Source organism: Schistocerca serialis, chromosome 6 (assembly GCF_023864345.2).
Source record: "Schistocerca serialis cubense isolate TAMUIC-IGC-003099 chromosome 6, iqSchSeri2.2, whole genome shotgun sequence".
Taxonomy (NCBI): domain Eukaryota; kingdom Metazoa; phylum Arthropoda; class Insecta; order Orthoptera; family Acrididae; genus Schistocerca; species Schistocerca serialis.
Window position 1 is genome coordinate 537,450,279 of NC_064643.1, and position 25,900 is coordinate 537,476,178.

The 25,900-nt window shown below is 44.2% G+C and overlaps 1 protein-coding gene across 1 annotated transcript in view; it reads right to left on the reverse strand.

The window, feature by feature from the left end:
• Positions 1–289: 289 nt before the first annotated feature.
• The window catches only part of LOC126484970 (potassium/sodium hyperpolarization-activated cyclic nucleotide-gated channel 2-like), a 343,363-nt gene continuing 317,752 nt past the window's right edge, over positions 290–25,900 (reverse strand). Inside the window, exon 3 of the mRNA XM_050108572.1 lies at positions 290–398. Within this exon, the coding sequence (XP_049964529.1) occupies positions 395–398 (4 nt within the window). The 3' untranslated portion in view covers positions 290–394. The remainder of the gene's footprint in view (positions 399–25,900) is intronic.

Below are 25,900 nucleotides of genomic sequence, written 5' to 3' on the forward strand. Positions count from 1 at the left end.
CAAGAATTAAAAGGGCAGTCCGAGCATTAAGGCTTACCGTTGTAGCCATGCCCACTTTAAGCAGACGATCCATTCCCGGGAGCTGCTGTGCGGTGATGCCCCGTCCTAATGTCCTGACCCTGGCCATAAAGGCGGCCACAAGCGGCAGTGTTGTACCGTGTCTGCTGCTGCTGCTGCTGCTGCTGCCGCCTCCGCCCGCCTTCGTTACGTAAATGGGGGCCACCGTAGGTGGAGCTGCCGTTGCTGCGTGGGCCGATGCATCGGCTCGATCACCGGAGCAGAGTACATCGTCAACACACTAGCCTATCAGTCGCTCAGGTGCACAGAACAGATTCGTCTTACCTGGAGTTGATAATATACAGGAGTACTTGTGCTCCGCGGTTTGCCGTCTCGCTTACCTGCAACAAACGAAAAGAAAAGAAACAGTTAAAAAAAATGATCTGGAGCTGAAGAGAAACGCGCGATGGGCAGTACAGAGGGAAATCTACTACGAATGAGCGATAGTTTTCTGAAACTTCTTGGCAGATGAAAGGTGCGTGCCCGACTGGAACTCCAACACGGAACCTTGCCTTTGTTAGAAAAGTGGTGAAGAGAGTTACTGATAAAAGTGAAGCTGTGTGCGTTGCTCGTGGCTGGATCGTTCAATCGGTAATAACGTTGGCGGGCAAGGCAAGGGCCCTGGTTGAAATCCTATGTAAGGGGCCATATCTGCGAAAACCTCCTAATCATTTTATGCAGTGACATACAATCGAGCCACTGAGAACCATAAGGGCCGAAAACACAGAAACATTGTTTGGATAAAATAAGATGTTTGTGAAAATCAAATTATAAGGACAAACCATCAACCTCATGGATCTGAATTGTTTTCTTAATCAAGCTCAACAGCCTATACTTTCGACGAAAAGAAATAACGTTCACGCTTTATAATAGGAAATATTAATTACTATTCAAAATTATAAGGTAATTTATAATTAATGTTAAATCACAAAATTTCCATATACTGGCTAGTGACAATTGTGTCTTTTGACATCTATAAAGTTTGTAATCAATGTGAAACTAGAATAAGAACATAAAGAATTGATACTAAATGCACCACACACACAATTACGACCCATTCCCGCACTTTATGGTCCTCGTTATCATCATTTTCATTAAGCACATTCCATGGATTAGTTTGAGGCTCAGATAAATCAACCAACAAATGGTTCAAATGGCTCTGAGCACTATGGGACTTAACTTCTGAGGTCATCAGTCCCATAGAACTTAGTACTACTTACACTTAGCTAACCTAAGGACATCACACACATCCATGCCCGAACCAGGATTCGAACCAGCGAAGGTAGCGGTCGCGCGGTTCCAGACTGTAGCGCCTAGAACCGTCGGACACTTCGGCCGGCAAATCAGCCAATACACCTCGGATTATAAAGTTCAAATGGCTCTGAGCACTATGGGACTTAACATCTGAGGTCATCAGTCCCCTAGAACTTAGAACTACTTAAACCTAACTAACCTAAGGACATCACACACACATCCATGCCCGAGGCAGGATTCAAAGCTGCGACCGTAGCGGTCACGGGGTTCCAGACTGTAGCGCCTAGAACCTCTCGACCACCCCGGCCGGCGATTATAAAGTATTAGACTACATATGTAATGTAGATACCAAATTATGATGTGAATACTAGATAAGAATTGAGTACCGCAGCTCAACAAAATTACATTTTGTGCTCTGGGCTCATATGGAAACAAATATATTCGAGAAATATACGTGACAGTTTTTTGTAAAAGTTCACGTATGCAGTGTGGGACTACAGATATATATAAAGCTGGTTCACCACAAGATCTACAGATATCAGGAGCATATATGCATGCTACAGTCTCAAAATCGATGATGATGTGCTTTAGGCTCCTATTGTTTTCAGCTCCTGAATTAAACTCTGTGTACGTATGATAACATGTAAATTAACTCGGAACTCAAATCCCAGAGTATGAAGCTGTTAGAAAGATAGCATAATTCAGGAAACGAAATTACTGAAGGAATATTGCATTAGTCGTTAAACCACGTGAAGAGGTATGTTCTAATAAATGGAAGTAATCGGACACGACTTAAGGTCACTACTCACTGGCATCAGAAGAGAAGATACACTCTTGAGGGTAGACGCTAACCAGACAGTTAGGAACAGTTGTACACAGACAGCAGTTGGGTCTGGACGAGAGTGGACATTGGCAAATGAAGCCCGATACGAGGAGAAACATTGAGATAATTAATCTTGAGACAGAGTACTGAGAGCGGAAGAGGGGAAGAGGGGAAGAGGGAGCTGACTGCTGAAAATAAAACTACGCCATTCGAACAAATTTATTTTTGACAAACTGCAACATAGGGAAAACATTTGGAATATTTGGTAGTAACGATGTATGGTAACATTTACTGACGTAATATAACGGTGAAAATGATAAGTGATAATGCAAAACGAATGAGTGTGGCCCCTCTCTTACTTCAACAAATAATTTGCGTATAAATACACTTCATGAAAGAATGGACGCTCTCCATCGCAACTCAGTTCGTTGCAGCATTGATCATAAGACGAACAATACATATTTTCCAGACTAGAGAATGCCAGTGAGGTTTGCATGTCTCTCAGAATCTCTAAATAGCTTTCCTTGCACTCAGATCTCATTCGCAAACGCAGTCAGACTGAATAATACAGGCTGAAGCACCAGTAATGTTGCACAAAAAGATTAACACTTAAGAGACGAGAGCAATAATAGCAGTATTATACGTCATCCGTAAACTAATTTTAAACTACCATAAAGTTTAAAGAAATCACAAATTCCGCTGCAGAGTGAAATATTCTGTCTCAAAACAATTATGTAGACTATGGCTCAGGCATTTCCCCGCAGTATCCTTTCTTCCAGCAACGCTAGTCGCGAAAGGCACACAGGAGAACTTGTGTCAAGTTTGGGTAGTGGGAGAGAGAGGCACTAGTGGAAGTGAAGCTGTGAGGCCGGGTCAGTCGCTAAGATCACTGCTCACGAAAGTTGGGGTTCCGAGATCGAGTCCTGGTCAGTTCATTTGCTACGAAGTTTCATAACAGGACACATCCCGCTGGAATTGAAGGATTCATTCTGGATATCTGTATTACTAAAAACATGGTTCTTGATATACTATGCACGACATCAGTTGCTGGTTGCCTATTAACCGCCTCCAGGGGCAACAAAAAATTGATTTGCAGTATTTCACATAACTATCGATCACATTTTAAAAATTAAAATAATGCCATAACCTACTCATTACGAGGCATAACTTTACGTTGACGGTTTAGCATACTAACACAAGTATTACAGTTATAAACTGTATAGTTCTTCAGGCAGCCTAATTCATGGTGCACAAATTACCCAGACTATATTCGTCCAGTATTGAACGAGAACACTTAGCGGCTTCCAACACACTTCAAACTTCATCGAAACTTTTTTTCGCTGACACCCTCCCCCACCCATCCCCGCCCTTCGCCCCGCCCCCATTGTGACGTCACTTTTTACGCTACGCGTTCTTTTTAGCGCATAGGCGGCATCTGCAATAACTGCGCTCCAAAGTAAAGGAATGCAGTAGACAAGTGATTTTTTTTCCCTTGGAATAATTATACAGACTGATTCAGCTGCCCCTACCGAGGTAGTTTTATGCAACCAGCAACGTTATACATCTCCTTCAATAATCACGCGCGAGATTTTCTTATTCTCTCGCTCGCATGCCACCACCTTTTTCTTGAATAACTCGGAAACCATGGCCTTCATCGAAAATATACTCCAGTACAAAATTTAACTAGAACAAAGTACCCACAAAAAATTTTCTGTTTGTTTTTTCTATAAAACTAACAGTTTGCACGTAGCGAGCGAGAGAATATGAAAATTTCGCGCGCGGTTAAAGCTTGTTAAATAGGAATTCATTAAGCGAAAATCGTTAAAAACCGAAATGACAGTACATGTGATTCTGTGAACCCTTTATGGTAACCCAAGCCTGTAGATAACTTATGTTTATCTGATAGCTGATTGGAGGAATATGTGTTGTGATTCGAAGTGAGTTGGTTGTGCTACATTGTTGAAGCTGTTTTAATATAGAAGAGTGACGTTTAAAATGGCTGATGGATTTGAAGATTATACAGTCATAGAGATTAGATACGTGACAGGGTAATCATTGCCGTGAGTTGACATTAATTAAATTTTCGCTGAATGTATCATGTGTGGTTATTCTAGATAAAGGACCTTAGACTATATGTATAATTCGTTTGTCGTTCTCTATGATAGAGACGGATATGTTGACCCTTTTTCCGAGGTACGTCGCTATGTAATTAATTGACGCTAGAAACGAATGCAGTTTCCTGTCAATAGTAAGAGAATAAACGAGAGTAAATATCATTTGACTTTCAGTCCATAAATAAGCACAATATTTCATTCGTAACTTATTGATTTCACTTACTGAATTTTGCAGAAAGAAAATACCTGTAGCTCTCAAAGGGAGTGATCTTTATAACAGCTGAATGACTAACAGTAATGCATTCGGGAGGATGAAGGTTCAATCCGGCGTCCGGCCATCCTGATTTAGGTTTTCCGTGATTTCCCTAAATTGCTCCAGGCAAATGGCGGGGTGGATCCTTTGAAAGGCCGGCTGCGGTGGCCGAGCGGTTCTAGGCACCTCAGTCCGGAACCGCGGAACTGCTACGTTCGCAGGTTCGAATCCTGCCTCGGGCATGGATGTGTGTGACGTCCTTAGGTAAGTTGGGTTTACGAAGTTCTAAGTTCTATGAGACTGATGACCTCAGATGTTGAGTCCCATAGTGCTCAGAGCCATTTGAACCATTTTTCCTTTGAAATGGCACGACCGACTTCCTTTCTCGTCCTTCCCTAATCCGACGAGTCCGGTGACCTCTTTGTCTGGTCTCCTCCCACAAACAACCCAACCCACTAACAGTAATATCTTAGGTGAAATCTGCATCTGCATCTACATCTGTGATCGTGTTTACGTATAATTTGACATTATTCAGCAGCTGTCGAATTTAGCAGTGAGAACAGGGAATGGGAGCAGTTCTAGAAGTGAATAACGGACACACGTACATACAGGTAAGCTTATCGTTAGCTTTGTCAGTTGTCGTACATGAAACAAAGAAATAATTCTAGCGGTTCCACTACACAAAATAATGACAGGAAAAAAAGCTTACCACTTGCTACATTTTCGCTGTTCATGCAGTCTAACTTCAACATCCGGGGTGACGTTCAAATTTATTACTTGTTTAATACTAACTCTACTCGCTACATGTTTTCCAGACAGTAGCCACATACACCACTGAATGTACCTGGAAAATTACATCACCATATGTCACATAGCTGGGGAGATATGACGTTTCACACATGGGAGTTCGATTTTTAAAAAAATGGGGGGTGAAATTTTACTGGTGTATTAGTATTGGTGGAAGGTGAAGCGTCATCATGAAAGAAACAGCTAAATGATTCAAATGGCTCTGAGCACTATGGGACTTAAGTTCTAGGGGACTGATGACCATAGATGTTAAGTCCCATAGTGCTCAGAGCCATTTTGAAGCTCCTAGAACCGCTTGGCCACACCGGCCGGCAAACAGCTAAATAATATGAAAGCAAGGAAAAACAAGTAAATAATTAAAATAAAAGGCTGGTAACATGTATGAAACGCGCCCTCTGAATGTGGCTGTTAAATGGAAGTATGAGGTAAGAATCTGCGTTGATCATTCTACATTTTCGTCTGCTATCAGTATAAGTTTCATACCGTGTTAATATCAATAGGAGATTTATGTGACTGAGGTCGATATTAGTAGTAACTGTAAATCTGGTTTCATTTTGAGGCTTACTACTTACGTCTGTGAAGATAACAAGATGATGAAACAACAAGGTATCTGGTAAATGGCTTGTAAGAGGTACTGTAATCTGTTTGTGATCATGACAGAACCAACATAAACAATTATGGAAACAGGGAAAGTGATTTTCGATCCTTGAAAATAAGATACAAGTTCACTTTCAAAATTACAGCATGCGGACGGAACTCAGATAGTAATTTTATTGAACATAAATTGCAGATAACAAACTAGAGAAAACGTACTCTTGTACCAATCAAGGCAGACAGTGACATGAACAACCAAAGTGGATTTAAAGTAATTAAGATACACCTATGATATTCCAAGAACACTGAAGTTCATTGACTTTTACTTTCAATAAGCCAGTTTTCAAATAAACTTATTGTGATCTATCATAATACAAAATCAGTGATATGAACTTCCAGACTTATCCTTTCATGTCATCTCTTTCAACCTTCTTTACCAGTATAGCGGTCATACTGCCTGCCAGTTTAGTTGATTTATATATCGTGTAAACATTCTTTCGGATTGTTTGTGTTAATATCAGCACAGAAATGATAAAAACGGATGAAAATTGATCCTGCGGTTGAGCAGCAAAATACAGCCTACTTTAGTTTTCGGGATAAGTCTCTGATTCAGGTACGCAGATTGCTCTGTAAACCATTTTTTCGAAAATCCATGGTTTCTTTACCTTATCACCACGTACATAGGGTTGGCAGGATCCGAGATTTAATCGTAGGCGAACCTATTGAGAATGGAGAGTGGTAAGAAAAGCCACTGTAATGCTCATGCCATAGATGATAGAACTGCTCTCCCCGAACAAGACTATCACCCCATCAAAACGCCAGTTGTGAGTTGTTAGTCATCCGCTGTACCGGGCGTTAACGGGGCCTGACCAGCTACTTGGCACACTACTTTATTATAGTTCATTATTTTGACTATGTGGAATGCTACGACAGTGAACCCAAGGCTTCGGATTGTTCCAGACGTCGCAGCGCTCGTGTGTGGTCTGGAATTGTCGTGGTGAAGGAGAAGGCGATCCATGTGTGGATAGATTATAGCACGCTTTTTCTCACGCATCGATATACTTAAGTTACATACCGCCAGGTAGTAAATATGATGCTTTCACCTTCAGGGAACATTTGCAACCGTTCTATAATTCGAGACTCGTGTGGAACGTCGTATCAGAGTTTCCTCCTTGCGGGTTAACGCATGTGGTGTCCTGGTGGTAGCTTTCCTTTTAAGGGTGCAATGTGGCATTCACTCTGGCCGTCTCTTCTTTAACTGCTTAGTTTTCAAGATCGCCACGCTGAAGCTGCTGTGCTTTAAAGGCCCAGATCTATACAATTGATGACGATATGAGAATGTTTTGGGTATGACATTTGCTTATTTTTCCTTGTATTTGAAGCAACTTTCCTCCTGGTATTGGAAGCTATAATATCAGCGAGAGAGTGTGGATGGTGAAGTGGAGTCGGTCCCATAACGATATTTTACGTGTGCTTGAGTGACCTCTTAACGTGTCTTTTGTGTAATATAAAGGACGCCACAGCAGCTCACTCAGGATTTTAACCTCGGTACTCCCGCTGGAGCTAAGCGCTGCCGCCTGAGCTACAAGGATTCTCCCAGTTAACTTTTGCCGGATGGTGTTTCTGGAATTCACCTTGCTTCTTGCCTTGAGAGAGTGCTGCCTGAACGTCACAGATCTGACCAAGCAAATCCAAGATGCGAGGGTCAGTCAGAAAGTAAGGTCTCCTGTTTCTTTTATCTTTATTTTACAAGAACAATGAATTCTACACACATATGATAACAGCTACAATATTCATGATTAATTCGTCACTTTTCAGTACAATCACCAGTTTTGTTCGCTGTTCTTTTTCCACCTTCAAACAGGAGCTTGTATACTTGTGCTGTAAAAATAATGGTCATCCTACCTCATCCACTGGCGCACAGAATCTTCAAGCGATGCCTCGACGACCTTCTTTGAATGGATGGAACTGAAGCGTAGCGACAGTTTGGATGCAACTATCTTCCGTGTCTCTTTTTTTTCCGGTCGGTCAGCGTTTTCGGTACCCAGAGTGCACAAACCTTGGAGTAGCCCAATTTTTCAATAACGCCCGGCACATTGCCTTTACAGGTGGATAACTGGCAACACGATTCATTGTTACTTGGAGGCCGTCACGGATGATTTGCCTGAGACTCTGGACGTTGTGTGAACTGACTGCAGTTGCTGTCCGGCCGCTCCACGTTGTTTCACCCCGCTGAGTTTGTCCCGCAACTACTCTCCAGCGACGAACATGTCATTTAACGGTGCTGAAGTCCAATATACGAGTGGTGGCTGCTCTTTCGCACATGTCCGAAAGCGGATACATCACTTTGATTCCACAACCGCTATGAATCAAGACACAAAGGAATTGAACACATTAGCTGCCAGGGGGCACTGATTTACATAAATGGGGAAAGTTGAAAATTTGTGCTGGACCGGAAATCGAACTCAGGTCTCCTGCTTATTCAGTAGATGAGCTAACTGCCAACCATCATGACAAAGAGGTCAGCGCTACCCCATAGACCACCCTAGCACACCCCCGGTCAGACCCACTCTTAACTTAGCCATTCGCTGCTGATCTATTGCCCCTTGCCCATCATCCTCATTACTCGCGGCATTTCGCCGATTCTCGTAAGAGTTAGAGCTTGGTGTGCATCTGAACTGAAGTGATCACTGACCGCCCTCGCCTTAATTATACAAGGTAAAAATTAATGCAACCGACAAACTGCAGCGACGGATTCCTGACTGGAAATGCAGGAAAAAAAGCTCCTATGAACATGTGTCCAGGCAACGGCCTTGCCACAGTGGATACACCGGTTCCCGTGAGGTCACCGAAGTTAAGCGCTGTCGGGTGTGGTCGGTACATGGATGGGTGACCATCCAGGCCACCATGCACTGTTGTCATTTTTTGGTGTGCACTCAGCCTCGTGATGCCAATTGAGGAGCTACTCGATTGAATAGTAGCGGCTTCGGTCAAGAATACCATCTTACGACCGAGCGAGCGGTGTGCTGTCCCCACACCCCTCGTATCCTCCACCGAGGATGACACGGCGGTCGAATGGTCCCGGTAGGCCACTCGTGGCTTGAAGACGGAGTGTTTTTTTTTTTTTTATGAACATGTGTCCGGAAATGCATCGTTCCCACGGCAGATGGCGCCGCTGAATGAAAGTTCCTCTGACCAAGGATTGTGTGTTCCTGTGTGTTGCAGGCTGTATGACTGACGCAGCGTACTGTAGGCAACAGAATGGTCCGATATTCGTGTCAGGAACAAGCGGAAATGGTGTGTGCATGGCCAAGCAGATGGAAACGGCCGACAGGCAGCACTGCTATACCAAAACAAATACCATTACAGACACCAACCGCATCACACCATATTTCAAGCTCTTTTTGAGCGTTTGTCTTTTCAGACGGACGAACGCGCACTGAACCGGCAGACTAGGCATATACCAGATTTAGAGGACCAACTTCTACAGGATATTGTGATGACCTCTAGTGCAAGCTCCAGGCAAGGGGCATGCCAAAATGATGTAAGCCAAAGTATGATTATGTATGTCCTGTATGACAATCGCTACTATAAGCACGTGATCATAGGAACCGTCATTCGTCAGCGCCATCCACCATAATAACGATGCATTTCCGGACAAATGTTCATAGGACAATTTTTCATCAATTTAGAGTCAGGAATTCGCCCCCGCAATTTGCCGGTTTTACTAATGTTCACCCTCTGTATATGTGTAGATGCACACTAAACTCTAACTCTTATGGGAATCGCCAGCCGGTGTGGCCGAGCGGTTCTAGCCGCTTCAGTCTGGAACCGCGAGACCGCTACGGTCGCAGGTTCGAATCCTGCCTCGGGCATGGATGCGTGTGGTGTCGTTAGGTTAGTTAGGTTTAAGTAGTTCTAAGTTCTACGGGACTGATGACCTCGGATGTTAAGCCCCATAGTGCTCAGAGCCATTTTTTTCTTATGGGAATCGGCGAAATTCCGCGAGTAACGAGGATAATGGGCAAGGGGCAGTACATTAGCAGCGTGTGGCTAAGCTAAGAATGTGGTTCTGACGAGGGCCGTATTGGAGTGATGTCCACTGTGTCTGGAATTTGTACTGATCAGCGTATCCGCATAGTAAGCGAGAGAGCCGGGTTTGGATACTAGCGCGCCGGCCGAAGTGGCCGAGCGGTTTTAGGCGCTACAGACGGGAACCGCGAGACCGCTACGGTCCCAGGTTGGAATCCTGCCTCGGGCATGGATGTATGTGATGTTCAGATGGTTCTAATGGCTCTGAGCACTATGGGACTTAACATCAGTCTCCTAGAACTTAGAACTACTTAAACCTAACTAACCTAAAGACAACACACACATCCATGCCCGAGGCAGGATTCGAACCTGCGACCGTAGCGGTCTCGCGGTTCCAGACTGACGCGCCTAGAACCGCTTGGCCACACCGGCCGGCTGTGTGTGATGTCCTTAGGTTAGTTAGGTTTAAGTAGTTCTAAGTTCTAGGGGACTGATGACCACAGCAGTTAAGTCCCATAGTGCTCAGAGCTGTTTGAACCATTTTGAATCCTAGTGCGAAGCAAATTTTCAAGTTCCCGCGTTGATATAATTCAATACCCGCTGGCAGCTAATGTCTTCAATTCGCTTCTGTCTTGACAGAATGCTATCTTATGACATTGTCACCCATATCCCGAAGTTATCCAGTGCTGCTACCTGTTGACGTCGGACGCTCTTACTGGAGCGGGCTCTAGAAGAATGTTTGTAGATGTGAGCCAAATTCATGACTGCTGCATCACCAACTTAATGAATTGGAAAAAAAAATAGGAAACATTACCCACACCCTGTCTGACCCTCGCATTACGGCCAACAACTAGAGGGCGGAAGTACATGTGAGGAGCTTCGATCTGCGCGCCGACCACCCAGAGTGAGCGAGAAAGATAAAAATTGACAGCACGCCCGAAGTGCGCGTTCCGCGCTAACAAGCGATTACGATACCGGCGCGTGCGTCACCTGTCGACCGCTTCCCCGGCCGCCCGTGTCTGTAGGCTCGGCTCGCCTCGCCTCGGTCGGTCGGTCTCGGCAGAACAGACGGCGGCTGCAGCGGCGAGCACGTGACCGAGGGCTGGCTGCCGGCCTCATTAACGGGTGCACCGCCGCGGGCAAGCGTCTTTTCCAGATTCCTGCTGCGTAACTCCTGTCTCGGCTGCTGGCGTCCCAGCTGTCGTGTCGGCGCTTCTTTCCAGCCTTAACCTAGGTTCAGGACCTCGCACGGGCCTGTGGCTCATGTCCGGAGCATTTATCTTCTCATGTACCGTGAATATGGGCACACGTTATAACGTGATCCCCATAGCACTCCTTAGTCAGGAGGTAGCTGTTAGGATTCTCAGATTTGAGAGACTTCCCAACAAAAAAATGGTTCAAATGGCTCTGAGTACTATGGGACTTAACATCTGAGGTCATCAGTCCCCTAGAACTTAGAATTACTTAAACCTAACTAGCCTAAGGACGTCACACGCCGGCGGGAGTGGCCGTGCGCTTATGGCGCTACAGTCTGGAGCCGAGCGACCGCTACGGTCGCAGGTTCGAATCCTGCCTCGGGCATGGATGTGTGTGATGTCCTTACGTTAGTTAGGTTTAAGTAGTTCTAAGTTCTAGGGGACTGATGACCTCAGATGTTAAGTCCCATCATGCTCAGAGCCATTTTTGACGTCACACACATCCATGCCCGAGGCAGGATTCGAACCTGCGACCGTAGCGGTCGCGCGGTTATAGACTGTAGCGCCTAGAATCTCTCGGCCACCTCGGCCGGCACTTCGCAACAACTAACCAATATTAATTGCCTTATGTCTGATGAACATGAAAGGTTAAGTTGCTGAATGTAACTCTTTTCGCCGTGCGGGACCTTAGCACTTGAGTCCCATAAGATTTCACACACATTTGAACATTTTTTTTGAACCCTTTTCGAGAAACGCCACTTGTGTTTGTTTCAGTTGCCAAAGTTTTCTTTTTATGTGACACTGCAACTGCTACAAGTGACTTTCCTAATACTTTATTCCCAACAATGGAAACTCCAAGTAAGAATATCAACAATGTGGGAAAAAATAGAATGCTACTTACCGTAAAAATGACAGGGGAAGTTGAAGACAGGCAAAACTAAAAGAATGGCTCTGAGCACTACGGGATTTAACATCTATGGTCATCAGTCCCCAAGAACTTAGAACTACTTAAACCTAACTAACCTAAGGACATGACACACATCCATGCCCGAGGCAGGATTCGAACCTGTGACCGTAACAGTCGCGCGGTTCCGGACTAAAAGAATGAGTGGCTCTGAGCACTATGGGACTCAACTGCTGAGGTCATTAGTCCCCTAGAACTTAGAACTAGTTAAACCTAACTAACCTAAGGACATCACAAACATCCATGCCCGAGGCAGGATTCGAACCTGCGACCGTAGCGGTCTTGCGGTTCCAGACTGCAGCGCCTTTAACCGCACGGCCACTTCGACCGGCATAAAAGAATGAAATTACAATGAAATGACTACCCCTAGCTGCATACAGGCGTTGATTTAAGTCAACGGGGACAATTGAAAATGTGTGCCCCGACCGGGTCTCGAACCCGGGATCTCCTGCTTACATGGCAGACGCTCTATCCAACTTTTTCTTTTTTTGTTGATCTCATTTTGTTTGGTATAGTTTGTTCCATTGGTTCGGGGCGAACGTCCTAAGACGTCCGTTTTAAGTTCTTCGTTGATCCATTAACTCAGTTTTTTTTTATTGCAGAGTGCAGCTAATCCTCTGACAGAACACGCTGAGCTACCGTGCCAGCAGCACGCTGAGCTACCGTGACGGTATCTGAGCCACCGAGGACACCGAGGATAGTACGACTGCAGGGACTTACCTCTGGCACGCCTCCCGTGAGACCCACATTCCCAACTTATTGTCCCGCACTATATTCATAGTGCCTCTACCCATTATACCCATTACTCGCTGCTATATATATAAAGATGGTATCTGTTCTTTCGGACATGTGTAAGTTCCTTTTAATTGTACCTCTCTGCAACTTAGTGTGTCCTCTTTTCAATAAGTAGCAATGTATCATTTCCTATATTGTTGATACTTTATTTCTAGGATCATTTTACGCCGGCCGCGGTGGCCGCGCGGTTCTGGCGCTGCAGCCCGGAGCCGCGGGACTGCTACGGTCGCAGGTTCGAATCCTGCCTCGGGCATGGATGTGTGTGATGTCCTTAGGTTAGTTAGGTTTAAGTAGTTCTAAGTTATAGGGGACTTATGACCTAAGATGTTGAGTCCCATAGTGCTCAGAGCCATTTGGACCATTTTTTGATCATTTTACATAACATACATTCGTCTCTGGATGCCAATTTCTGTAATTTTACGTGTTATTAGTGAAAGAATTGTTGTGTGTAGGAAACAAATTCATAAAAAAACCAGAAGAAAAGGAAATAGAGGTGACGATCGTGAGTGTAAAACCAACAACTACTAAGAATTAAATAGGAGAAGTAATTAAAATCAAAGAATTATTACAAAATATTGTTAGTTAGTAAGTACGAGAAACTTAATATTAATTTTATTGTAATCTGGAAGTGATCGAGAGATGACTATAATGCAATGATGCTCCATAGGCTTAGAGATCTTTTTCTCTGAGTTTTACGACTAAACAATTAACAGAAATAGTAAGTAACAAACTGTCGCCAAGAGTAATACTAACTTAATAACGATAACTTCGTGAGTAGTTCACTGATTATACACGAATATCAACTCTCACTGAGGCATCACATCATCCTTGGTACCACTCAGGTAACGCCACTGTATCATTACTTGAGGATAAGTATGTTTTACTGACCTCATTACCTAAGACTTTTGTATATCTGTGATTTCCGTTATCCGATTCTCCGAGCATGTTTGCTGGATTTACCCTTGTATTCAAGTTATATGGCGTAAGTACTCTTTGTTGGTTTAAAGGCCATAATAATGTATATCTTAATCAAGAGGAGCACGACTCTTGTCAGACTACAGCTGTAAGTCATTCTCCCCCCCCCCCCGCCCCCCGCCTTCTCATACCCACGACACCCCAGCTGCAGGCGGGGGGGGGGGGGGGGAATAATCCAAGATGGCACTACCCAAAAAGCTAGCATAGTACTGACGGTCTCTCGGTTTGAGCGTGGGGAAAGCGGTCTTGCAGGAATGACCAAATATCAAGAACACTCTTATCTCCTTACTGGAATACAGAGGTCGATAGGCCTATTATCCAGTTCACCGTATTGGGATTCGTTCGTGGGTCTTCGATGTATCTTCGATGCAGTGCCATGGGGAGCCGTACATAGCAGAAAGGCAAGCATTTTCAGAATCAGATGCTCACTTCTGCAGAAGATCCACACACCAGTCGATGTTCATTCGTGTCAAACGTGTGACAACGGGGGAAAATCGGCGAATCCGTCATGTTAATGGCATGTAGACAAAGTTGTGCCATGTATTTCGCATTAACAGCTAGATGATAGGTTGCACAAGCATTCGTGTCGAGAAGGACATGGTGCACAGAATGCCAGACCATGGGCCATGCGACCGTAGGATGTTGGCTATCCACCATATTCCAACTTAGGCCATAGTATCACGTTCCGTAGGGTTCCTGGTACAAGGCATGTCACCGTGGACATAACTGATTCGATGAAAAAGCTTCTGACGTATGAGAGGGAATTAGAAATATGTGCTACTGCAACGGGCGCCATTCGTATGGAGGGGCCATTTCATCAATCGGCTTCCTGTTAATCCGGTTTTGGTGGCGGGTCCACGATTTAACCGTCGCACTTACGTAAAGGACAGCCGCTCTTGCATGGATATTGGGAAGACCAAGGCCACCGTCTCGAGGAAGAAGAGTTAGCGTATCGTAGCAGACTTTGATGATAAAATCCGTACTTACAAAGCAGTTAAACGTGGTCTATAGTCTGTGCACTATTGTATTGGCGTGGGCAAAATCCGTGCAAGATGTAATAGTCACGAAACCAGGTGGGTGTTAACAAAATCCGTCCGTTGTTATGTCTGCGGTGGAAGAGTGGTGTTAGCTGCTGTTCAACGTACATCTGAGTAAGTAGTGAACTGAGCTCACCTTCCCATACGAGCAGCATGAGGATCACCACCACCTCTGAAGGCACCTCGAAAAGGAGTACAAATACACGAGTCGTCCGCAGCCCAAGTCCCGCATGTTCCACAGTTTACGTCACCGGTGTGTCGAACAGAGTGGCGGAACTTAAGACCAGTTCTAGCTGCACGTACAGTTCTGTCACACACTTCTTCATTGGACAGTGTGTGTGAGTTCCTAAGGGATCAAACTGCTGAGGTCATCGGTAATTGGACAGTTTCACGTACACGACACTGCTCATTATAGACAGGTGGATGAAAATAAGATCGTTGCAATCAATTTTCACCTCATCTCTGATATACTGTTCGATTTCCAGTTCTTTCGGTCGAGCATATTTAGTCGAAAAACTGATCTTCACGGTAGATTTTCTGTGGGCATCAGCTATTCTCTTTCTAAGAAGTTATAGTGCTCTAAGTCGGAAGAATCATGTAAACAACTCCGTGAGCGAGCTGTGTGTCGAGGACGCAAACAAGGCGTCCGTGCCGCTAGCCTGCCGAAGGGCGACAGCACGCTTCCGTACAACCCAAACTCCCAACTTGCTCACTACTTGCAGCAGTTAACAAGGTTCCCGCTAATACTGCTAACAATATGCAAAGGATGGTTATTCCGTACTACCGTAGCAATCTTATAAAAGAAAAGACGAATAGTAATATTTCTTTAAAATTTTGATTACATGCTCAAGGCCTTCCTACCCAAACACTGTGATACACAGCTTCTTTTTTAATTTTTTCTTTTTTTCTTTTAATTTTCTGCTTGTTTCCGCACAATGTATCACCAAAAACTGGTCAAGTAAACAAACTGCGCTCACGAAGACAAAGTAAATACAATACACCTTGGCCTGTGACACTGGCTGCAGCCAATTGTTTATTCGTAACAGAACAAAATTCGCATTCCACGCAAGGCATCTTGATATATATTATCACCACATTCTAGTTGCACTTGGTGAACCGAACTATTGGCTTCTCCCCTACTAGCGAAACGCGCTTGTTGAATGACAATGTAAATCGTGTCTTATCGTTGCAAATTTACTTTCTTTGTTACTTATCGTGGGTGGCGAGTGTTGGAAGGAGCATGATTTCATAGACAATAGAATAAGGAAGTACGGAATATAGGAACTAATTCATTGAAACTCGTAGAGATAATGAGATATAACAGCGATTGGTAGCAGTGTTTTGTGATGCGAATCTAAATTTATCCTACAACAAGAAATAGTAACGGAGTGAAATGAACGTTGTTCGTTTTTCAGAAAGCTACTACCGCAAGCGGGAGAAAAACGTCGTCTGGGATTTCCGTGGCCGCAGTGAAATGTGTCGCCTGCAGAAGGCGTGCCGGGAATTCCCCCGAGAAACATCACCAGCTTTCCAAAGTGAACGTTCATTCTTCGCAGCTTTTCTTTCTGACGCACTTTCCTGGAAGAACGGCTATAATTTTAGCTCAACTATGTGCCTCGAAAATATGGCGAGAAGGCAGCAGAAGATGTCTTGGTGAGAAATCTGCGAGTACGATGCTGCATGAAATGACGCTGACAAAATAAACACTCCTCGATTCTGGAAAATGTTATGGTATGTTTTAGTGGACGGGGTGCTGTAGTTTCTTTACTTATTCTTCTAATAAAATACATATTCGGAAGCGGAAATGTACTTCACGCCGAAGCAAAGGAAACTTGCAAGAACTGTTATAAGGTGTTGGCAGACTTTTCTTTGTGGCATAAATTTAGACACAATGTGGTTTATGAATTCGCATGTGAAACGCTGGAGTTTAAGGCTATTAGGGAATGAGCATTAGTTTATTAAATGATATGGAAGTTAGAGACTGTGAGCAACATTTAACGAATGGTCTCAAGATTAATCTTCGCTTAGGAGAAAGTCGTAAGCGTAGCCGTCTGCTGTGTTTACTCTCGGCAGAGATCATAGTGGATGTTGCAACGTTTTAAAAGTAGAATTTTCAAGATGCCCGTGAAATAATTTTGATGAGTTTGTTTCCAACGAATGCTGATTTAACTGTTGAAATACTAGCTAAATGATCACAGAAGTGAGTCTTTAATGCAGAAAAAAAGAAAAACCTTTGTAGGCTTCCACAGTCAGAAAAGAAGCGGGAAGAACCAATTTCATTTTTGAACGTACATGTACTTAGAAAACCGACAGAACTTTAGGGCAGAAAGTCTACAGAAAGATTACACTTACGGACCACTTTTATAAAAATTCTAGTCAACATCCAAAGTTGAAAAGATAAGTGATTGAAACATTGATGGACCGAGTTGAAATCATCTGTACTTGGAGGAAGAGTTCGATCATTTATTGTCTACTTTCAGAAAGAACAGCTGCTCTGACAAAGACATAAATAAGGCTTTGTAACCTAATAGTTATCGAACTTCTAATGAAAAAGAACCGATTAAAGGGAAAAGTTTCCTATCATTCGGAAAAAAAGAAAATAGCGACATATTGCATCAAATGACTACTAAGACAACAAGGTATTGGCAGAGTGCTTAAACCGACAGGAAAGTTGTGTTAGTATTTAAACACCGCAGAGGACATACGCCCACAGCTGGTTTTAGCAGTGGCATACAAAATCCTTTGCACATGCGATCAAGTGTATGTAGGAACTACGAACAGTAGCATCAGCACCCGATTTAAACAACGTAAGAGCAATTGTCGTTTGGGCAACACGGAAAAATTGGCAGTAGCAGATCTACATCTACGTCTACATCTGCATCTACATCCATACTCCGCAAGCCACCTGACGGTGTGTGGCGGAGGGTACCTTGAGTACCTCTATCTCCCTTCTATTCCAGTCTCGTATTGTTCGTGGAAAGAAAGATTGTCGGTATGCCTCTGTGTGGGCTCTAATCTCTCTGATTTTATCCTCATGGTGTCTTCGCGAGACATATGTAGGAGGGAGCAGTATACTGCTTGACTCCTCGGTGAAGGTATGTTCTCGAAACTTCAAAAAAAGCCCGTACCGAGCTACTGAGCGTCTCTCCTGCAGAGTCTTCCACTGGAGTTTATCTATTTTCTCCGTAACGCTTCCGCGGTTACTAAATGATCCTGTAACGAAGCGCGCTGCTCTCCTTTGGAACTTCTCTATCTCTTCTATCAACCCTATCTGGTACGGATCCCACACCGGTGAGCAGTATTCAAGCAGTGGGTGAACAAGTGTGCTGTAACCTACTTCCTTTGTTTTCGGACTGCATTTCCTTAGGATTCTTCCAATGAAACTCAGTCTGGCATCTGATTTTTTACCGACGATCAACTTTATATGGTCATTCCGTTTTAAATCACTCCTAATGCCTACTCCCAAATAATTTATGGAATTAACTGCTTCCAGTTGCTGACCTGCTATATTGTAGCTAAATGATAAGGGATCTTTCTTTCTATGTATTCGCAGCACATTACACTTGTCTACATTGAGGTTCAATTGCTATTCCCTGCACCATGCGTCAATTCGCTGCAGATCCTCCTGCATTTCAGTACAATTTTCCATTCTTACAACCTCTCGATATACCACAGAATCATCCGCAAAAAGCCTCAGTGAACTTCCGATGTTATCTACAAGGTCATTTATGTGTATTGTGAGTAGCAACGGGCCGACGACACTCCCCTGCGGTACAGTGGTACGAGGGAACCAATAAATTAGTTTCTATGATACTACAGTTTTATCTAGATTCCATCATTACTATCCTAAGTTGCACGAAGAGGCCATAAGGTTCGTCATAAAAACAACTGTAACAGAAAAGGAGGAGGACTGGAATAAAACAAGTGAACAGTGTCTACTTTTCCGCGGCACAGGCTCCGTACACACGACGGCACGACCGAGCGAGGTGGTGCAGTGATTAGCACACTCGACTCTCATTCAGGAGGACGACGGTTCAAACCTGCGTCCGACCATCCTGATTCACATCTTCCGTGATTACCCTAAATCGCTTCAGGCAAATGCCGGCATGGTTCCCTTTGAAAGGGCACTGCAGGTTACCTTCCCCGTCGTTACCTAATCCGATGGGACCCATGACCTCGCTGTTTGGTGCCCTTCTCCAAATCAGCCAACCGATCAACCAACGACGGCACGACTTTGACGTCACGATCCGCCCGTTGCGTGGTTACGTGTAAACAGCTTGGCTCGTTGTGCTTAAGTTTGAAAATTCTAACTGCGTCTGTGTAGCTTCTGATGTTGTCTCCAGCTAAGTAGATAAAACGATAAACACAGAAACATGCCGTAGACTATGGCCTCATTCCCGCGTTAAAAAAAAAAAAAAAAAAAAAAAAAAAAAAAAAAAAAAAATCACCAACGAAAACCAGTGCACGTACAGTAACTGGACAATGTGAGAATACCCCAGACTCTGCTATATTATTTAAGCCCGCATTTACTGTTGCCTTATCAGTATGCAACAAACCAGAAAGCTCTGGAGACTATACAGAGAGGAGTACGGCAATAATTTATCCATGGCTATAGATGAGCAGTGAATAATAAGTACCTGTCAGGAGTAACTTTGACGTTTCTTTCAACTTAATGAGAAATGAGCAGCTATATTTGGTATGATCTTTTCACACAAAATTCTTTTTGTTTAAAAAGGAATCGAACTCATTATCAATGCACAAAAAATAGGTCCAAAATGCCTGTTGATCACTGCAGATAATATTATTATTTTATTATCCCATCAAGGAGAGAATGTAAATATTGCTTCTTATGGCTCGAAGGCGTGAGTGGGGGAAGGAGGGGAGGAGGGAAATTTTCGACGCAATAAAAACGACGAGACGGTGGTACGGACTCGGTGTCACGGCACTGCCTGCGCAGGTCCTCGCGACGCAGACCGCCCAAGAGATTAGGCCACCCTGCACAGCGTCTGCGTCGCTGCCCACCAGGGCCAGACGTAAGTTCCGAGGTATAGTCGGAATTTACACACACGGAAATAAAAACACGATACTGTATATTCTGTCCTAATAGGGCGATACGTGGCATATAATTCTTCTACACTACTGGCCATTAAAATTGCTACACTAAGAAGAAATACAGATGATAAACGGGTATTCATTGCACAAATATATTATACTAGAACTGACATGTGATTACATTTTCACGCAATTTGGGTGCATAGATACTGAGAAATCAGTACCCAGAACAACCACCTCTGGCCGTAATAACGGCCTTGATACGCCTGGGCATTGAGTCAAACAGAGCTTGCATGGCATGTGCAGGTACAGCTGCCCGTGCAGCTTCAGCACGATACCACAGTTCATCAAGAGTAGTGACTGGCGTGTTGTGACGAGCCAGTTGCTCGGCCACCATTGATCAGACGTTTTCAATTGGTGAGAGATCTGGAGATTTTGCTGGCCAGGGCAGCAGTCGAACATTTTCTGTATCCAAAAAGGCCCGTACAGGACCTGCAACATGCGGTCGTGCATTATCTTGCTGAAATGTATGGTTTCGCAGGGATCGAATGAAGGGTAGAGCCACGGGTCGTAACACATCTGAAATGTAACATCCGCTGTTCAAAGTGCCATCAATGCGAACAAGAGGTCACCGAGATGTGTCACCAATGGCCATCCATACCATCACGCTGGATGATACGCCAGTATGGCGATGACGAATACACGGTTCCAATGTGCGTTCACCGCGATGTCACGAAACACGGATGCGACCATCATGATGCTGTAAACAGAACCTGGATTCATCCGAAAAGTGACGTTTTGCCATTCGTGCACCCAGGTTCGTCGTTGAGTACACCATCGCTGGCGCTGCTGTCTGTGATGCAGCATTAATGGTAACCTTAGCCATGGTCTCGGAGCTGATAGTCCATGCTGCTGCAAACGTCGTCGAACTGTTCGTGCAGATGGTTGTTGTCTTGCAAACGTCCCCATCTGTTGTCTCAGGGACCGAGACGTGGCTGCACGATCCGTTACAGCCATGGGGATAATATGCCTGACATTTCGACTGCTAGTGATACGATGCCGTTGGGATCCAGCACGGCTTTCCGTATTACCCTCCTGAAACCAACGATTCCATATTCTGCTAACAGTCATTGGATGTCGACCAACGCGAGCAGCAATGTCGCGATACGATAAACCGCAATCGCGATAGGCTACAATCCGACTTTTATCACAGTCGGAAACGTGATGGTACGCATTTCTCCCCCTTACACGAGGCATCACAACAATGTTTCACCAGGCAACGCCGGTGAACTGCCGTTTGTGTATGAGAAATCGGTTGGAAACTTCCCTCATGTCAGCACGTTGTAGGTGTCGCCACCGGCGCCAACCTTATGTGAATGCTCTGAATAGCTAATCATTTGCATATCACAGCATCTTGTTTTTGTCTGTTAAATTTCGCGTCTGTAGCACGTCATCTTCGTGGTGTAACAATTTTAATGGCCAGTAATGTACTTTCCTCCGGCGGTTATGATGCTGTCGCGTAAAATAAAGGCGCAAAACAAACCTTGCAACAATGAACGCTTCGGAGTCTCGTCTGCTGCTCATGGAGATAAGTCTGTCCGCTTTGCACCGCTTGTCCTTTCTACCTTCAACTCGACCGTTGTTCTTTCCGGCTCCCTCGCAGGCTGTGAAAAGTTTCCTCCGTGTCAGGGACTATCTTGTCTCCCCACTTTTACAACAGTCATTGACAAGTAACTCGCGATAAATTGTAAACTATGTCATCTCGCGTTTATATAATGTCTGCCGAATGCCGAAGGAATTTCCTTGCTTCTAAAGCGTCGCAAAAACAAAGTTAATCCAGGCTGCGACCAGTAGACGGGTATTCGCAGGATTTCTTTATGAGAACCGAAAACTATTACGAACGTTAGTGGAAGAGTAGTACGTATCAAAAAGATGAAACCTTTTCTCGTATTCACTATATTTGTTCGTCGTAAGCAAAGTGTGACAGCTGTGGAAATAACTGGTTAGTTTGGGTCTACTATCCAAATGCGGCTGGTTTGTCCGTTATTTACACCCACCTCCCCTCTACCCCTTTTATGTTGAAACTTCTCAGAAAATTTACATTGGAGATGACTTTGATGAACCACCTGTTATTATATGAATCCTAAAGGATCAATATGCTCTGATGTGCCAGCTATTCCCTGTGGCGGCAGTTACTGCATGCCACGTAACATAATTATCGGTGTCGCCGTGAAAGAGCTTTCGAAGGGCAAGTCAGAGAAGAGGAGGGAGTGGGAGGGAGACATTAGTAGCAAACAACAAAGGTTCGCCAGCCGTGACCATCTCACGAAACAGTGTGAACAGGATCTTAACTATCTCAGTGCAAACACCATAGTGACGTATCCATATGACTTTGGAAGGCCTCTCGCATTCCTGGCAGCAAACGGTCGCGGCTTTTGGTCCCAGTCCCAAGAATTGGCCGCACTCTTTCCAAGACTGACTGAGCAAATAAAGAGTTTTGTAGTGCATCAGACAATGGTAGATTTGAAATTATTCCAACAACAATGCCCTGTTAAATGATAGGCGTTTCAACAGAGTTGTTATCGACTTTTTTTTAACCTGCTCGTATAGCTTAATGCAGCCGTCCTCAAAGTGTGGGGTGCCGAGAGTAATAGAGGGAGGTGCCTGCTTTCAGTGAAATATTAATATTTCATATTCGGTAAGAAAAAGACTTCCGTGAACAAATATTGCTAGTATGAGATTCTCATATCCATGAACCAACTTAGAAACCATGGTCGTCGCTAATTTGCTGTCTTATTTCACAAGAACTGATCAGTAGATCATGTTAGCAGGAATGGTGAGAAAAGTCATACGTTATATTTCATCATACAGACTCTATCATTAACCACCCGCTGGCTTAGCTACTTATCAAATATTTAACAACCACTAACGACAATAAACCACTTGACAATGTGACCAACACTAACTGTTAGAATAGACTGTTTCGGCTGTACTTCCGGGGTCAGCTCAAAGGTAGTGAAATAGCTAGACGTTGAATTCTAGTGCGTGTTCAGTGGAAGTAGTTAACCCGATTTAAAATAAAGTGATACAAGCTTCGCCCTTCCCATGGACAAATGGCAGATTGGTAACAAGGGATCACATGAGAGTGGTCGACCGAGCGTCTGTTCTTCTTCGAAATTATGTAGTTTTATTGAGGAAAAAGATTCTAATTTATTTGTACATCGTGGTCTTTCAAATATTAAAGTTTTCTAAATTAATTACACGCGTTACAGATGGAAACAGTTAAATTACAGCACACTACAGAATCTATGAACTAATTTATTAAAAAAATATGTAGTGATGTACACATGATGTACACTTATTTGCTCAGTTCCAATAACTTGACTCATAGCCGCAGTTATTTATAAACTAATTGTATTTTTCAACTTGTACCGCCTTTGAATAATACAAAGGTATAATAATTTTTTTAAAAGTTTACCTGTGATATGCTCCAATGACACTCGCTAATTATTATCATTATTATTATTATTATTATTGTTGTTGTTGTTGTAACTGACTGTTGCAATAATTAAACAGAAGTAAACAGTTATATGGTTCAAATGGCTCTGAGCACTGTGGGACTTAACATCTGAGGTTATCAGTCCCCTAGACTTAGAACTACTTATACCTAACTAACCTAAGGACATCACCCACATCCATGCCCGAGGCAGGACTCGAACCTGCGACCGTAGCAGCAGCGCTGTTCCGGACTGAAGTGCCTAGAACCTCTCGACCACAACGGCCGGCAAGAAAACAGTTAACAGTTGAAGTAGGCCGTTTGTGTACCAAGTGCGAGAAATACTGAGCACCGCTACGGTCGCAGGTTCGAATCCTGCGTCGGGCATGGATGTTTGTGATGTCCTTAGGTTAGATAGGTTTAACTATTTCTAAGTTCTAGGGGACTAATGACCTCATCAGTTGAGTCCCATAGTGCTCAGAGCCATTTGAACCAGCCAATACTGAGCAAGGAAACCAAAATAGGGGAGGATGAGCTTAACATAACTTGTTTCTCAGAAGAGGGGTTCGACGGAAAAAGTCCATGAACCCCAGGTTTAACGCGAAGTGCTTTAGCTTGCGAAACAGGGAGGTGAGCTAGCCCAGGCTCGAATCAGTGCGGCAAGTTAACGACCTTTAGTCGACTACACCGCCCAGATTGAGTGTGGTTTCTACCCGGTTTTCCACGCCCCTTTAGGAAATACTGGGATGGTTCCCAGTCTCTATCTTAGAGAATAAAACACGTAAACAGCTAAATACAATAATAAACAGAACAAAGTTTGTACGATTTGTGGGAAAATAGCGCTCATTTATTTACGTGTCGATTGTGGTGACAGAACATTCTGGCCACTAGGATAAAACAAAATAAATGTGCCGAATCAAGAAATCATCAGGCTCCGTACGACAGAGTAAACTCTAGGAAAGAAAGGTGCATAGTCGAGTGTTTACGACTGCCTGTTACAAACAGTAAGAGAACACAAAATATACCTCTAAATATATGTCCAGAACAGACTCTTAAGTCCGCCCCGGTAGCTGAGTGGTCAGCACGACAGACTGTCAATCCTAAGGGCCTGGGTTCGATTCCCGGCTGGGTCGGAGATTTTCTCCGCTCAGGGACTGGGTGTTGTGTTGTCCTAATCATCATCATTTCATCCCCATCGTCGCGCAAGTCGCCGAAGTGGAGTCAAGTCGAAAGACTTGCACCAGGCGAGCGGTCTACCCGACGGGCGGCCCTCGTCACACACCATTATTATTGTTCAGTAACTATCTACTCCACAGCTGCCATCAAGTGTTTCATTTCAGAGAATGATTGCATTCCAAAATTCACTTGTCTAACAATTTGGTTGTTCTAGAAATAAGAACACTTCTCTTTTCCTCCGTTTGTTGCGTTTCTCTTGATATTAAGCACCTACTGAATCTAGCGGCGAGGAAGTTCTGTACAAAAGACGAAAACAGAGGTTTTGGCTTCCCTGACTGCAGCGTTTGAAAGAGCACCTGTAATGTTTTAGAAAAGAGCCTATGTCGTGATACGGAATACACAGGAATGAGGACCAGCTATCCACGCGTTTACTATGCACCGAGAGACTCAAAGAGGCAATCTTATTAGGACGCCATGTGAAGATAGATCACACATTCCGTCTGACGAGAGCAGCCATACGTTACCTTTGTACACATCCCATAGTTTTGACAGTTAGCTGTATTCATCGAAAAAATAGTGATGGGATACTTGGTAATGTGGTAATCTTGGGGAAAGATATAGGCCGTTTCAATCGTTTCAGCAGTTACATATTTACACCACACAGTCCATAGCGCATGTCACTCAGTGTACTATACCCATTCTGATCAGAAGTATCCGGACATCACTATATAATGCTGAACTGACCACTAGATGTCACGCGATGCGGACCGACAACCATAAAAGAAGGCGGAGAGTATTGCGTTGTCAGTGCAGAATCAGTAACAGCAGAATTGTTCGGTCACACATGTTTCACATGGCTCTAAGCACTATGGGACTTAACATCCGAGGTCATCAGTCCCCTAGAACTTAGAACTACTTAAACCTAACTAACCTAAGGACATCACACACATCCATGCTCGAGGCAGGATTCGAACCTGCGACCGTAGCAGTCACGTAGTTCCGGACTGAAGCGCGTAGAGCCGCTCGGCCACAGCGGCCGGTGGTTCGGTCAGGAGTGCTCCGTGACTTCGAACGTAGAATGGTCGCTGAATGTCACCTGACCAACAAATCAATCAGGGACATTTCAATCCTCGTAAATCTGCCCTAGTCGGTATTGGTGATGTGACTGTCAAGTGGAAAGGTGGCGGAAGAACCACAACTAAACCAAAGTCGCCGACCGTAGATACTGTCGGTCACGGACCATCGAGCGCTGCGGAGGGGGCTTCACATTAATCA